Source organism: Cervus elaphus, chromosome 15 (genome assembly GCF_910594005.1).
Source record: "Cervus elaphus chromosome 15, mCerEla1.1, whole genome shotgun sequence".
In the NCBI taxonomy this organism is placed as follows: Eukaryota; Metazoa; Chordata; class Mammalia; order Artiodactyla; family Cervidae; genus Cervus; species Cervus elaphus.
In genome coordinates this window covers 1,814,598-1,827,807 of record NC_057829.1, presented here as the reverse complement: position 1 = coordinate 1,827,807, position 13,210 = coordinate 1,814,598, and the positions used below count along the sequence as shown (strand labels likewise).

The window sequence follows — 13,210 nt, the reverse complement described above, 5'->3', positions numbered from 1 at the left end:
CTACTTGTTTGATAAGTCTTCATTTTCTTTTCATGTTTCTCTATGAAGATCTAGTTTGATTAGCATTGGTAACTATGGCAAAGTAAATGGATAGTTAAGGATGTAGGTGTGGATGTTTCTTACCACAAGATTCTGTAGGTAATGGCTAGGGATAGACACAGAGGACTTTCCTTCAGGCCAGGCAGGCAAGCAGGAGGTCCCCCTTCAGTTCCTGAAATGGAGGGTGAGTGTCCTGAAATGACAGCACTAAAGTCTGTTGGTTTTTCTTTTTAGTGACTCTGTTTCTGTTTGGTTATATCTGTTCATATATTTGTTTGGAGTCCAGATATAAGTGAAATCACACATTATTTTTCTTTCTCTGTATTGTTTATTTCACTTGGCACCCACTTGGTACATCCATGTCCTTCTCTATCTCACTTGTTTCACTTAGCATGGTACTCTCTAGGTACATCCATGATACCACTCTAATGACAGAAAGTGAAGAAGAACCAAAGAGCCTCTCAGTAAGGGTGGTAGAGGAGAGTTAAAAAGCTGGCTTGAAACTCAACATTCAAAAAACTAAGATCATGGCATCCAGTCCCATCACTTCATGGCAAATAGAAGAGGAAAAAGTGGAAGCAGTAACAGATTTTATTTTCTTGGGCTCCAAAATCATTATGGATAGGGACTATAGCCACAAAATTAAAAAAATGTGTACTTCTTGGAAGGAAAACTATGACAAACCTAGACAGCATATTAAAAAGCAGAGATATCACTTTGCTGACAAAGATCCATATAGTCAAAGCTATGGTTTTTCCAGTGGCCATATATGGATGTGAGATGTGGGCCATAAAGAAGGCTGAGGGATGAAGAATTGATGCTTTTCGAATTGTGGTGCTGGAGAAGACTCTTGAGAGTCCCTTGGACTGCAAGGAGATCAAACCAGTCAATCCTGAAGGAAATCAATTCTGAATATTCATTGGAAGGACTGTTGCTGAAGCTCCAATACTTTGGCCACCTGATGTGAAGGCTGACTCACTGAAAAAGACCCTGATGCTGGGAAAGACTGAAGGCAAGGTGGGGGTGGGAGCACAGGGTGATGTGGTTGAATGGCATCACCGACTCAATGGACATGAATTTGAGCAAACTCCAGGAGATAGTGTAGGACAGGGGAGCCTGGCGTGCTGCAGTCCACAGGCTAAGTCAGACATGACTTAGCAACCGAACCACAACATTATGGAGGACTGAAGTTTGAAGAGTTGTATTTCTTAGTTAACTTAACTTTGAGCAGAGTTGTCCATGTTGTCCATATACGCTCATCCCTTGGTATCTGCTGGGGGTTGGTTCTAGATTCCTCCCAAAGATATCAAAATCTGCAGATGCACAAGTTTCATACATTAAATGGTGTAATATTTGCATATAACCTACTCACATCATGCCATATACTTTTAAATTTTTCCCAGTTTTACTGAGATATGATTGACATATAGCACGCATGTTTAAGGTATACAATATAATGATTTGACTTACATCATGAAATGATTACCACAGTAGGCTGAGTGAATATCCATCATCTCATGGGTACAACACTAAAGGAATAGGAAAATTTTTTTTTTCCTTTTGATAAGAACTCAGGATTGTCTGCTCTCAACTTTCATTTAATAACATGTAACAGTGTAAATTATCTTAATCAGCTGTACTTAATCCATAGTACTTATTTATTTTATAACTAAAAGTTTTTACATTTTACTTACCTTCATCTAATTCCTCCCTCCCCAACCGCTGCCACTTGGTAGCCAGAAATTGTTTTATGTTTCTACTGGCCATCTGTATGTTTTCTTTAGAGAAATGTCTGTTCAAGTCCCTGCCCATTTTTAACTGTGTGTGTGTGTGTGTGTGTGTGTGTGTGTGTGTGTTTATGTCAAGCTGTACGAGTTCTTTATACATGTTGGATATTAACCCCTTATTGGATATATTATTTACAAATGTCTTTTCCCATTCATTAGGCTGCCTTTTCATTTTGTTGATAGTTTTCTTCAATGTATAAATGCTTTTTAGACTGATCTAGTCCCTACCTGGTAGTTTTTGCTTTTGTTTCCCTTGTTTGAGTAGAATGTCCAAAACATTGCTAAGACTAATGTTAAAGAGAAAGTACTGCCTATAGGTCTTGGGGGGTCAGGGGTTATTAGCTTTTTTTTTGGACATGGCTTGCGGAATCTTAGTTCCCTGACCAGGGTTTGAACCCGGCCCCCCTGCCGTGGAAGCACAGAGTCCTAACTACTGGACTACCAAGGAAATCCCCTGCCTATGTTTTCTAGAAGTTTTATGGTTTCAGGTCTTACATTTAAGTCTTTAATCCATTTTGAGTTTTAACTTTTTATGGTGTGAGCATGTAGTCCAGTTTTCCCAGCATGATTTATTGAAGCTGTCATTCTGCCATTATATATTCTTGCCTCCTTTGTGATAGATCCTCTCATATACTTTAAATTGTCTCTATATTACTTATAATACCAAATATGATGTAAATACTATTTAAATAGTATGTAGTTGTAAGTAGTTGCTGCTGTGTGACAAATTCAGTTTTGCCTTTTGGAACTTTCTAGTTTTTTTCCCCCAAATATTCTCAGTTCATGGTTGGTTTAATCTGTGGATGTGGACCCTGTACATATGGAGGGCCAACTATATATAGAGCTTTTTTTTTAAGTGTCCCAACTTCATAGAATGGCTGCTCTTCAACTTTGGTCTTCATTAGCTGCTGGATCTCCACAGAGTAAGAGAGACTGCCCTAGCAGTCAACTGTCAGTCATTTTGCCATTCGTCTTACCACCTATGCTGACCCCTAGCCCTGGTTGGAGGGCTTAGAGCTTGGTGGTCACTGGCTGTGGTTGGAAGCTTCCACGTCTGCGCTTACATAAATTGTAGGTATCACACTTGTAGTTTCTCTCTGTCTCATAGTATCTGCTCATATCATCTAGAAGTTGAATAAAATTGTCTTCCAGTATATTCTGTTATTTGCACATTTATTTTTATTGTTTCTTCCACTTACATTGCTGGAGGCATCAGAGTCTTCAGAAGTAGATGTGTTAAGTCTGCCATCTTTAATTGGAAGTGTCAGTTATTTGTGAAACTGTGTTACTTGTGAAACTGTTACTTATTATTTCCTACTATTCTGTCATTTGGTTCTGTTCTTACATTTCTTTTTTTCTTTTTTTTTTTCATTTATTTTTATTAGTTGGAGGCTAATTACTTTATAATATTGTAGTGGTTTTTGCCATACATTGACATGAATCAGCCATGGATTTACATGTGTTTCCCATCCTGAACCCCCCTCCCACCTCCCTCCCCATCCCATCCCTCTGGGTCATCCCAGTGCACCAGCCCCGAGCACTTGTCTCATGCATCCAACCTGGACTGGCGATCTGTTTCACACTTGATAATATACATGTTTCAATGCTGTTCTCTCAGAACATCCCACCCTCGCCTTCTCCCATAGAGTCCAAAAGTCTGTTCTATACATCTGTGTCTCTTTTTCTGTCTTGCATATAGGGTTATTGTTACCATCTTTCTAAATTCCGTATATATGCGTTAGTATACTGTATTGGTGTTTATCTCTCTGGCTTACTTCACTCTGTATAATGGGCTCCAGTATCATCCATCTCATTAGAACTGATTCAAATGAATTATTTTTAATGGCTGAGTAATATTCCACAGTGTATATGTACCACAGCTTCCTTATCCATTCGTCTGCTGATGGGCATCTAGGTTGCTTCCATGTCCTGGCTATTATAAACAGTGCTGCGATGAACATTGGGGTACACGTGTCTCTTTCAGTTCTGGTTTCCTCGGTGTGTATGCCCAGGAGTGGTATTGCTGGGTCATATGGCAGTTCTATTTCCAGTTTTTCAAGGAATCTCCACACTGTTCTCCATAGTGGCTGTACTAGTTTCCTGTTCTTACATTTCAAAAAATTTCTTCTTGGCTTTAATAGCCTGTTTTTCTTTTTTCTATCAGCCACTCAAGTATTGGTATTCCTTTATATTCTGTGCTGGCATTTCTTTCTTTGCTTATCTCCTCTGTGACCATCTGATTCACTCTGGTAACACCAGTGACATGGAGTTGCCATTTTCACCCAAGTTTTTTTTTCATACTAGAGCTCTCTCCTCTTTTCTAGAATCATCTATGCAACCTTCCAGTTGTTATTACACTTCCATGTTCTGTTTATTTGGTGTACTGTATGTCTAGCATCTGTTTCATTTAACTGTGCGTCTACCCTGCTCTTCCTTTTGTTTCCCTAGACTTGACAAGGGGCTTCCAGAACCTCTAACACAGATCTTGAAGATCCTCTGAGAGTAAATATTTCTCTCTCCTTTGTTCACCAAGTTGTCTGTTTAGCCTCTCTGCTGCTGCTGCCCCCTTACTATAGGCGATCCAGGTCCAACAGTGCTCTCCAGCACAGTCTCTACCCTACTTTGGGATCACTACTTCCTCAGCAACAATTAGTTTAAGTGGGACTGAATTGTGTATTTCCATTTCACCATTGTCTTCCTGCTATTCACAGCAATGACCTGGGGTGAGTAGAGGTGGGGGGAGAGAGGGAGGCTGTGCCCCAAGGGAGTGTGCAAGATAACTGTGTGTATGTCACATACTGTCTATCCTTTAGGACACAGGAAGAAAATACTAGCTTGTTTATTTAGATTTTTATCTGAAAAGTAAGAACAGAATTAAGTTCTTGTATGTGAATTGATAATATTTAATTTATAGAGAAAACTAATGGTTCCTCAAGAATTGTATGGATTAGGTTGAGTGATGAAATATCTGGAGATCACCAACAGAATTTAAGCCAAATATATTCCCTGGTTTCCTTCCCCCAAACCTTCCCCACCCCTACCCCCACCTCTGCAGCCGTCATCTCATCACAGCTTCAGACTTGCTCTCCTGTCCTGTTGTGCAGTCCATTGGCTTGCTACCCATTTTCTTTTCTAGCAGTTTTGCCATATATTTGCAAAGAAACTACTATTTCTATATAAGCACTGGAAGTTTTATCTGCTCAGTGAAATCCAGGGTGCTGACACTCTCACATGAATTTGCATAGCATCCCTTTGTGATCTCTGTCTGCATTGCATGTATTTGTGATATGAATCCTTTAAGTTATATGGTAGGTATGTCTTGATATGTTTCCTTATGAGAATAAGTTCTTTGAGACCAGGAAGACTAAATTATTCAACTTGGAATTCTCAAAAACTAGGACAGTTTCAGTCATATAAAGCCATGAGCGTATTTTTCCATTGAGTAATAAACCAATTTGCCAATGGTATCTCTACCATGGTTTCTTTTGTTTAATCACAAAGTGTAAAAACACTTTAACACCAAAGTGTAAGCTACATAGTAAAGATCCTTTGTTAACATTTTTACAGGAAAATGGTAAGAATTAGTCTTCAAACTCTTTTTCTTCCCCCACATCAATCACCTGATTCTCACCCTTGGAGATTGAGCCAAAGTGTGGTTTTCTAGGGATCATTGTCATTCAGGGATGTGACTGTGGGCTTCACTCAGGAGGAGTGGCAACACCTGGACCCAGCTCAGAGGATGCTGTACAGGGACGTGATGCTGGAGAACTACAGCCACCTCATCTCAGTGGGTAGGTAGCACTTGTTCCCCATGCAGACTCCCAGTGTACATGTCCTTTCTCACTTATAGAAACTTGTGGAATTTTTGTAGACTAAAATAATGCTTAGGTTTGGAATTTAGAGACCAAGGACAGTTTATCCCTTTTGAGTACCAGAAAGAATGTGTTGTCATCTGCCCACGCAGTCGTATCCAATTCTTTGTGACCCCATGGACTGTAGCCCCCCCAGGCTCTGTCCACGGAATTCTCCAGGTAAGAACACTGGAATGGGTTGCCATTCCCTTCTCCAGGAGATCGTCTCAATCCAGGAATCAAACCCGGGTCTCCCACATTGCAGGTTGATTCTTTACTTTCTGAGCCACCAGGGAAGCCACCTCTGCCCCGTTAGAGGATTAAATGAGCTTTCTTTAATTGTATATTCTTTGAAGTACATTGTACTGCTCCTTCAAAGGCCCTGAAACTTAAATCCAATTTGTTTCAAGTCATATAATCCTCATTCACAGGGTACTGTATCCCTAAGCCAGAAGTGATCCTCAAATTGGAGCAAGGAGAGGAGCCATGGATATTAGCGGAAGAGTACTCAAGGCAGAGTGTCCCAGGTGAGTGAGTCAGTAGGAGTATAAGCCACATGGTGTTTAGGAGAAAATAAGATCACAAAAGGTTAAGTTCAGAGATTAAGACCGTTGAAAGGGTCTTCAGGAATCATGTTTCTGTGGCTTTGGACCTTTGGAATGCACATTAACATGGCTCAAGTATCCAGTGTCATTGAATCATGCGTATCTTCCCAGTGTCAAAATGCTGGTATCTCTTTTAAGGTATAAATTATATAATAAGTTAAATGCAAATGTTTAAACATTCAAGTAAATATTCTATACAGAGATGCCTATATATCAATCATGATGAACATATGGAACAATTTTTTAAGCACCCCAGAAGGTCCCCTGGTGGTGTCCTCCCAGTAAGTAACATTGCTCCCCCTTCTATTAGCATAGATCAAGTTTGCCTGTTTTTAACTTCAGATAACTGTAGTCATACAGTATGTACTATATGTAAATATATGTGCACTATGTATATATTATATAGTGTGTCTGCCTTCTTTGGATCAGCACTGTGTTTGTCATACATGTCGTGTATCAGTAATTTATTGCTTTGCAGTGTTCCATTGTGACTAACCCAGAACTTATCCCTCCATTCCATTACTGAAACATAATTGGGGTACATATTTGAAACACACTTGTTTTGTTTATTTTGAATTTTGCAATATTTGAAAAATAATGTTATACTTTTTAATTAGTTGATTTACAATATTAGTTTCAAGGTGAACAAAATAGTGATTCAATATTTTTGCAAATTATACTCCATTATAAGTTATTATGCTTATAATTCTCTGTGCTATACAGTAGATCCTTGTTGCTTATCTATTTTATACATAACAATTTGTATCTCTTAAATTAGACCCCTAATTTGTCCCTCCACCCTTCAGTCTCCCCTTGAGTAACCGTAAGTTTGTTTTCTGATTTGCATATACACTCATTTTTGTAAGATGAGTCAAGAGAGCATTGTTTCATGATGATTTTTTATATTTCTTTGGTGTTTGGAAAATTTCGCCACTGAAGCCATTTGGGTCTGAAATTATTGTTGTGGAGATTTTCAGAGTGTTAAATTGTAAATATTTATTTTTGTCAATATCATAAATACAGTACATATAGTTTCTGGAACAGAATAGATAATGAATTATATTTACTTAATACGAACTACTAACCATGTGGTCTGACGTACCTACTCTCTTGGTGCAATGAGAGAGAAGCCAGGAGTCCTACAGAGAGACACAAAGTTGGTGTTGCAGGTGAAGAACACTACCAGTGAATCTGAGCATGGTTCTGTAGAAGGGAGAGGTAGCTCTCCCTTTCTTTTTTTTTTTTTTTTTTCTCCCTTTCTTTTAAGAGAAGAGAGAGAAGATTTGGGGTTCTTTCTCTTAACTTTTTGGTATACAGATTTCTTCAGGGGGGAAAAAAAAACAACACTGTCTCCAGCCTATATCAAAGATTGCATCAGGGTCCCAGGGTTCAGCACCCCCACTGAAATGTAAATCTCTCTAGCAGTCTATCCATATGTAATAAATTACTCTCCAAAATTTAGGTTCCAAGTTTTGTTAACATTCATTCACAAAGTTCTAACTGTGCAGCAAAGTAAAATGATATTCTGTAGAATCCCACAGTGCCACTCATTTTACTTCTCCATAGGTGACTTCTGGCCAGCTTCTCTATATAATGTGCCATTCCTTGTTTTGTTTTGGCCTTTAACAATGAAGATTTTACCTGGCCTATCTGTACCCTGGTGAAGCGGGACACATTAGTGTTTTGCCCACACCGTGCCTTGAACTGCAATAAGTAAGTCAGTGGCACGTTTGCTCTCCATACAGCTTTGGCCAGTCAGATGAAGCTGGTTTAAATGCCTTCTAGGCTAAGGCAGGCTCATGAATCTCTTCAGCTAAATTCATGTTTCACACCTCTTTCTAATGGAGTAACCACACTATAGGAAAACTGCTTACAGACTACATGTCTGAGGTTTCTTACACTATCAGGGGCTTGCGCAATTATTTGAACATTTCTGATAACTATCCTTGTCATCAGAGGGCTCACACTTAAAGGACAAATTAAGGCCAAACTTTCACATACATAGGATTATGCTTAAGTCTTTTTTTTTCTTTTACAGGTTTTCTGGTGGATTCCAGGTGATCCACCCAAAAGTGCAATAGGCTAGAGAACCATTATCAGCTTCTAATAGATCAGGCAACAGATTTTAACAGGAACTCCTTAGCAAACTCAACATTACTTTTCCAAAACGCATCTCCCAAAGTATCTCCATCTGAAGACTGCCTTGGTCATGTGGTCTCCTTTGTATACTACCTTCCCTGAGAACCTAAAGCCTTTTAATGCCCCCATAGGCAAAAATTGTCCCATTATGGGAACCTGTTCTATCTAGGCATGAACAATAACTTTTCACCCACAAAAACTTCTTTCCCTGATCAGGATGAATTTCTGTAGGGTTTAGGCCAAATTGATTTATACCATACAGTCTGATGTAGTATCCACAAAACAACACAAAGCTCTTTTTAAAAATTACCCTTTTAAGTGATGTCACTATCATAATAGTTGAGATATTTGTTATTTTCCTTCAACCTGCAAGCAGTAAAACATCTTTGAACCACCAAATCCCTCTGCCTAACACACCAGGACACCAGAGAGTCCATACATCTAAAGGTGGGTGTGCTGGAACACACAGAGAAGGCAGAACTAGGGGAACAGTGAGGAGTGGATGACAGTAGATGAAAAAGCAATTTATGGGGGATAAACAGCTGGGTTTACCTAGAGAAAAATATATTCACTCTACATTTGTAAAATGATGGCTAAAAAACTGTCTCAATGATACTTAAACCCTTCAGAACCAAAAAAAAAAAAAAAAATATTTTCCACAGTATACAAACATCTCAAACAATTCAACAAAAAATTGGCAGAAGAGCTAAATAGATATCTTTCCAAAGAATATATCCAGATGGCCAATAGGCACATGAAAAGATGCTCAACATTGCTAATTATTAGAGAAATACAAATCAAAACTACAATGAGGTATTACCTCACACCAGTGAGAATGGCAACCATCAAAAAGTCTACAAACAATAAATGCTGGAGAGGGTGTGGAGAAAAGGGAACCCTCCTACACTGTTGGTGCAACTATAAATTGATACAGCCCCTATGGGGAACAGTATGGAGGTTCCTTAAAAAATAGAACTACCCTATGATCCAGCAATCCCACTCCTGGGCATGTATTCAGAGGAAACTGTAATTCAAAAATGAAACAGGTACCCCAGTGTTGACTGCAGCAATATTTATAATAGTCAAGACATGGAAGTAACCTGAATGTCCATCAACAGAGAAATGGATAAAGAAGATGTGATACATATATACAATGAAGTATTACTCAGCCATAAAAAAGAAGGAAAACACCATTTTTAGGAATATGGATGGACCTAGAGATTTTCATACCAAGTAAGTCAGGAAGACAAATACCATATGATATCACTTTTGTGCAGAATCTAAAATACGACACAAATGAGCTTACCTATGAAACAGACACAGAGAACATACTTGTGACGGCCAAAGGAGAGAAGGATGGGGAAGGGATGCATTGGAAGTTTTGAATTAGCAGATAGAAACTATTTATATGTAGAATAAATAACAAGGTCCTATATTCAGTATGCTGTAATAAACTACAATGGAAGTGAATATGAAAAAGAATATGTAGAACTGAGTCACTTTCCTGTATACCAGAAACTAACACAGCACTGTAAATCAGCTATATTACCATAAAGTAAAATTTTAGATATATATTGTCACCAAGGACATTAAACTCAAGGATATAGACCATTATTGGAGAAGGAAATGGCAACCCACTTCAGTAATCTTGCCTGGAGAATTCCATGGACAGAGGAACCTGGCAGGCTACATACAAGTCCATGGGGTTGCAGAGTCAGTCATGACTGAGCAACTATCTATCATTCACTCATAGAGGATTATAGATAGCAGAGGAGTAAAAACAGGTACACATAACCAAAAAAATCATAAGGTTAAAGGTAAATGACATTTTTAGGACCAGGTTTAGAATTTTATGATTTTCGTGGTATACAGAGATGTTGAAACATGTATGTGAAAGCAGGATTGAGATTTATTTTGGGGGAAAGCCAGAAGGGATTGAAATGGGGTTTGATGGTCAGGAGAGGTCCCCTGATCAGTAAGTCTGATGTACTATAATAAAGAGAACATAAAGATCCCCTGGCGGAGGAAATGGCAACCTGCTCCAGTATTCTTGCAGAAAATTCCATGGACAGAGGAGCCTGGTGGGCTACAGACCATGGGGTTGCAAAGAGTTGGACATGACTGAGTGTGCACATGAGCATGCACACACACACACACAATGTAACTAGAATAGAGCTGTGAGTCTGATCCTGTGGCAAGAATGGCTCACTGACATGTTTTTTTGTTGCATATTTTTATTCATCATGAATCAGAGCTAGAGACAGAACTGGAGCTTGGATTTTAGTACTGTTCCTTTGTGAATTAGGGCTTTTAGAATATGGGCTTGTTGCTCCTGGGTAGAATTGACAAAGAGATGAGATTGGATGTATATACTTGTCATACTCTAGCCATGAAGAGATTAGGACCTAAACTGATCAACTCCCCCAAACCTAATACTATTTCCTCTAAATATTCTTGTGAACGAATCTTTCTTGTCCCTCTATTTCAGAATTAATTAACAGCAGTAGAAACTATGCAAGAAAGAAGTTTGAGTTTAACAAAAGTAGAAAATGGTTCCATGATGACAAGCATGAAAGAATTCATTATGGAGAGAAGTCTTATGAATATAATAAAAATGAGAATGGCCTCTGTCTTAATGAAGAGTCTGTTCAGCATCAAAAAATTCAAATTTTGGAGCAACCTTTTGAATACAATGAATGTAGGAAAGCTTTCCATGCGAATTCACTCTTTGTTAAATGTAAGAAACCTTACACAGGACAGAACACCTGTGAATACAATGAAAACAGAAAAACCTGTGATTTGTCACCTTTCATTGCTCAAAGAACACATCCAAAAGAGAATCACTACGAATTTAATGAATGTGGAGAAACTTTCTTTGAAGACTCCATTCTCTTTGAACATAGTGTTCACCCTTTGAGCCAAAAGTCAGACCTGACTCCAATTCAAAGGACCCACTCAGTTGACAGTGTAATTGAATATAATGAATGTGGAACCTTTTTCAATGAAAACTTAGTCTTTGGTGCACAACAGAGCATGCACACCAGAGAAAAACCCTATGAATGTCATGAATGTGGAAAAACATTCAACCAGAAGTCAGCCCACATAAGACATCAGAGAACCCACACAGGGGAGAAATCCTATGAATGTCATGAATGTGGGAAAAGTTTCTACAAGAATTCAGACCTCATTAAACATCAGAGAATTCATACAGGGGAGAAACCTTATGAATGTCACGAATGTGGGAAATCCTTCAGTGAAAAGTCAACCCTCACCCAACACCATAGAACACACACAGGGGAGAAACCATATGAATGTCATGAATGTGGGAAGGCCTTCTCATTTAAGTCAGTTCTTACTGTACATCAGAAGACACACACAGGGGAGAAGCCCTATGAATGTTATGAATGTGGGAAGGCCTTCCTAAGAAAATCAGACCTCGTTAAACATCAAAGAACTCACACAGGAGAAAAACCTTATGAATGTAGTGAATGTGGGAAATCTTTCTCTGAGAAGTCAACTCTCACTAAACATTTGAGAACTCATACAGGTGAGAAGCCCTATGAATGTATTGAATGTGGAAAATTTTTCTGCTATTACTCAGGTTTCACAGAACATCAGAGGAGACACACAGGAGAGAAACCTTTTGGATGTAATGAATGTGGGAAAAATTTCCGTCAGAAGTCAGCTCTAATTGTTCATCAGAGAACTCATGTAAGACAGAAACCCTATGAATGTAATGAATGTGGAAAATCATTCTGTGTGAAGTCAAAACTCATTGCACATCACAGAACACACACAGGGGAGAAACCCTATGAATGTAGTGTTTGCAGAAAATCATTTTATGTGAAGTCAAAACTTACTGTACATCAGAGAATACATTTGGGAAGAAACCCTATAGGTATAATAAATGAGGGAAATCACTCTGGGTGAAGTCAACAGTTTATAGAACAGAGAACACCAAATGGGGAGAAAACTCTGTTAAGATTTCGAGAACACCTTTGGTCTAAAGTCAGTTCTTAAAATACATCAGAGAACTTACAAAGGGGAGAAAATAATGTGAAGATATTAAGGACATAGAAAAATCAGAAGATTTTCTGCTGGAATTAAGCTCAGATAGAGAAGACCTATTGGTGAATGAATACAGGGAACATTCTGCCCAAAACCACACCTCAGTAAATATCAGAGAAATCAAGGTAAACACTCTTATCAGTATTCGTAGAAAAGACTTCATCCACAGGCCAGAGAAAATGCACCAACTATAGGAAATTATAGGAAAGCATTTACTTTGAGGTGATAATTTTATTGGAGTTGCGTGAAATGTTTGAAGTAGCATCTCAGTGGACATCAGACAGTAATTACCAGAAAAATACTTCTGTTTTAAATGGGCAGAAGCTCTAGGTTAAATCTAATCATAATCAGTGAAATTTGAAGAATGCCTGCATTTAGACACAGCATTTATACAGTGTGGCCCAATGCTCAGTGTGCTCTTCCTTCCAATTTAGGGTATTAGATGTGAACTGGAATCAATGATTGTAAGGAATTCAAATGTCTGCTGGTCCTCCTACAGGCCTCCCCACAGGTCTGCCATGGCGGGGGTGGGGTGAGAAAGGTGTTCTGTCCACCTGCATCAAGAGTGCTGAGTGCAGGTGAAAAAGACAGTTAGCATGGCTGATGTGTTGGTAACACTGGGCAGATAAGTAAATGTGTGGAGGATGCTGAAAGTCAAATTTCTCACTGTTGTTGGAAAAGGTATCTGTTAAAATGGAAACAGGAGAAGCTAGAAAATGTC

The 13,210-nt window shown here is 38.7% G+C and overlaps 1 protein-coding gene across 6 annotated transcripts in view; it reads left to right on the top strand.

Annotated features, from left to right (window-relative positions):
* ZNF37A (zinc finger protein 37A) overlaps window positions 1-12,443 on the top strand; it is a 29,950-nt gene extending 17,507 nt beyond the window's left edge. For 2 of the 6 annotated variants that reach the window (XM_043926297.1, XM_043926296.1), the window contains 3 exons: window positions 5,536-5,617; window positions 6,109-6,204; window positions 10,910-12,443. In XM_043926297.1, the coding sequence (XP_043782232.1) occupies window positions 5,536-5,617; window positions 6,109-6,204; window positions 10,910-12,351 (1,620 nt within the window). In that variant the 3' untranslated portion in view covers window positions 12,352-12,443. Of the gene's footprint in view, window positions 1-5,465; window positions 5,618-6,108; window positions 6,205-8,797; window positions 8,869-10,909 lie in introns of all 6 variants that reach the window. The other 4 variants (XM_043926300.1, XM_043926299.1, XM_043926295.1 and 1 more) reach the window with 4 other exon arrangements.
* Window positions 12,444-13,210: the final 767 nt, after the last annotated feature.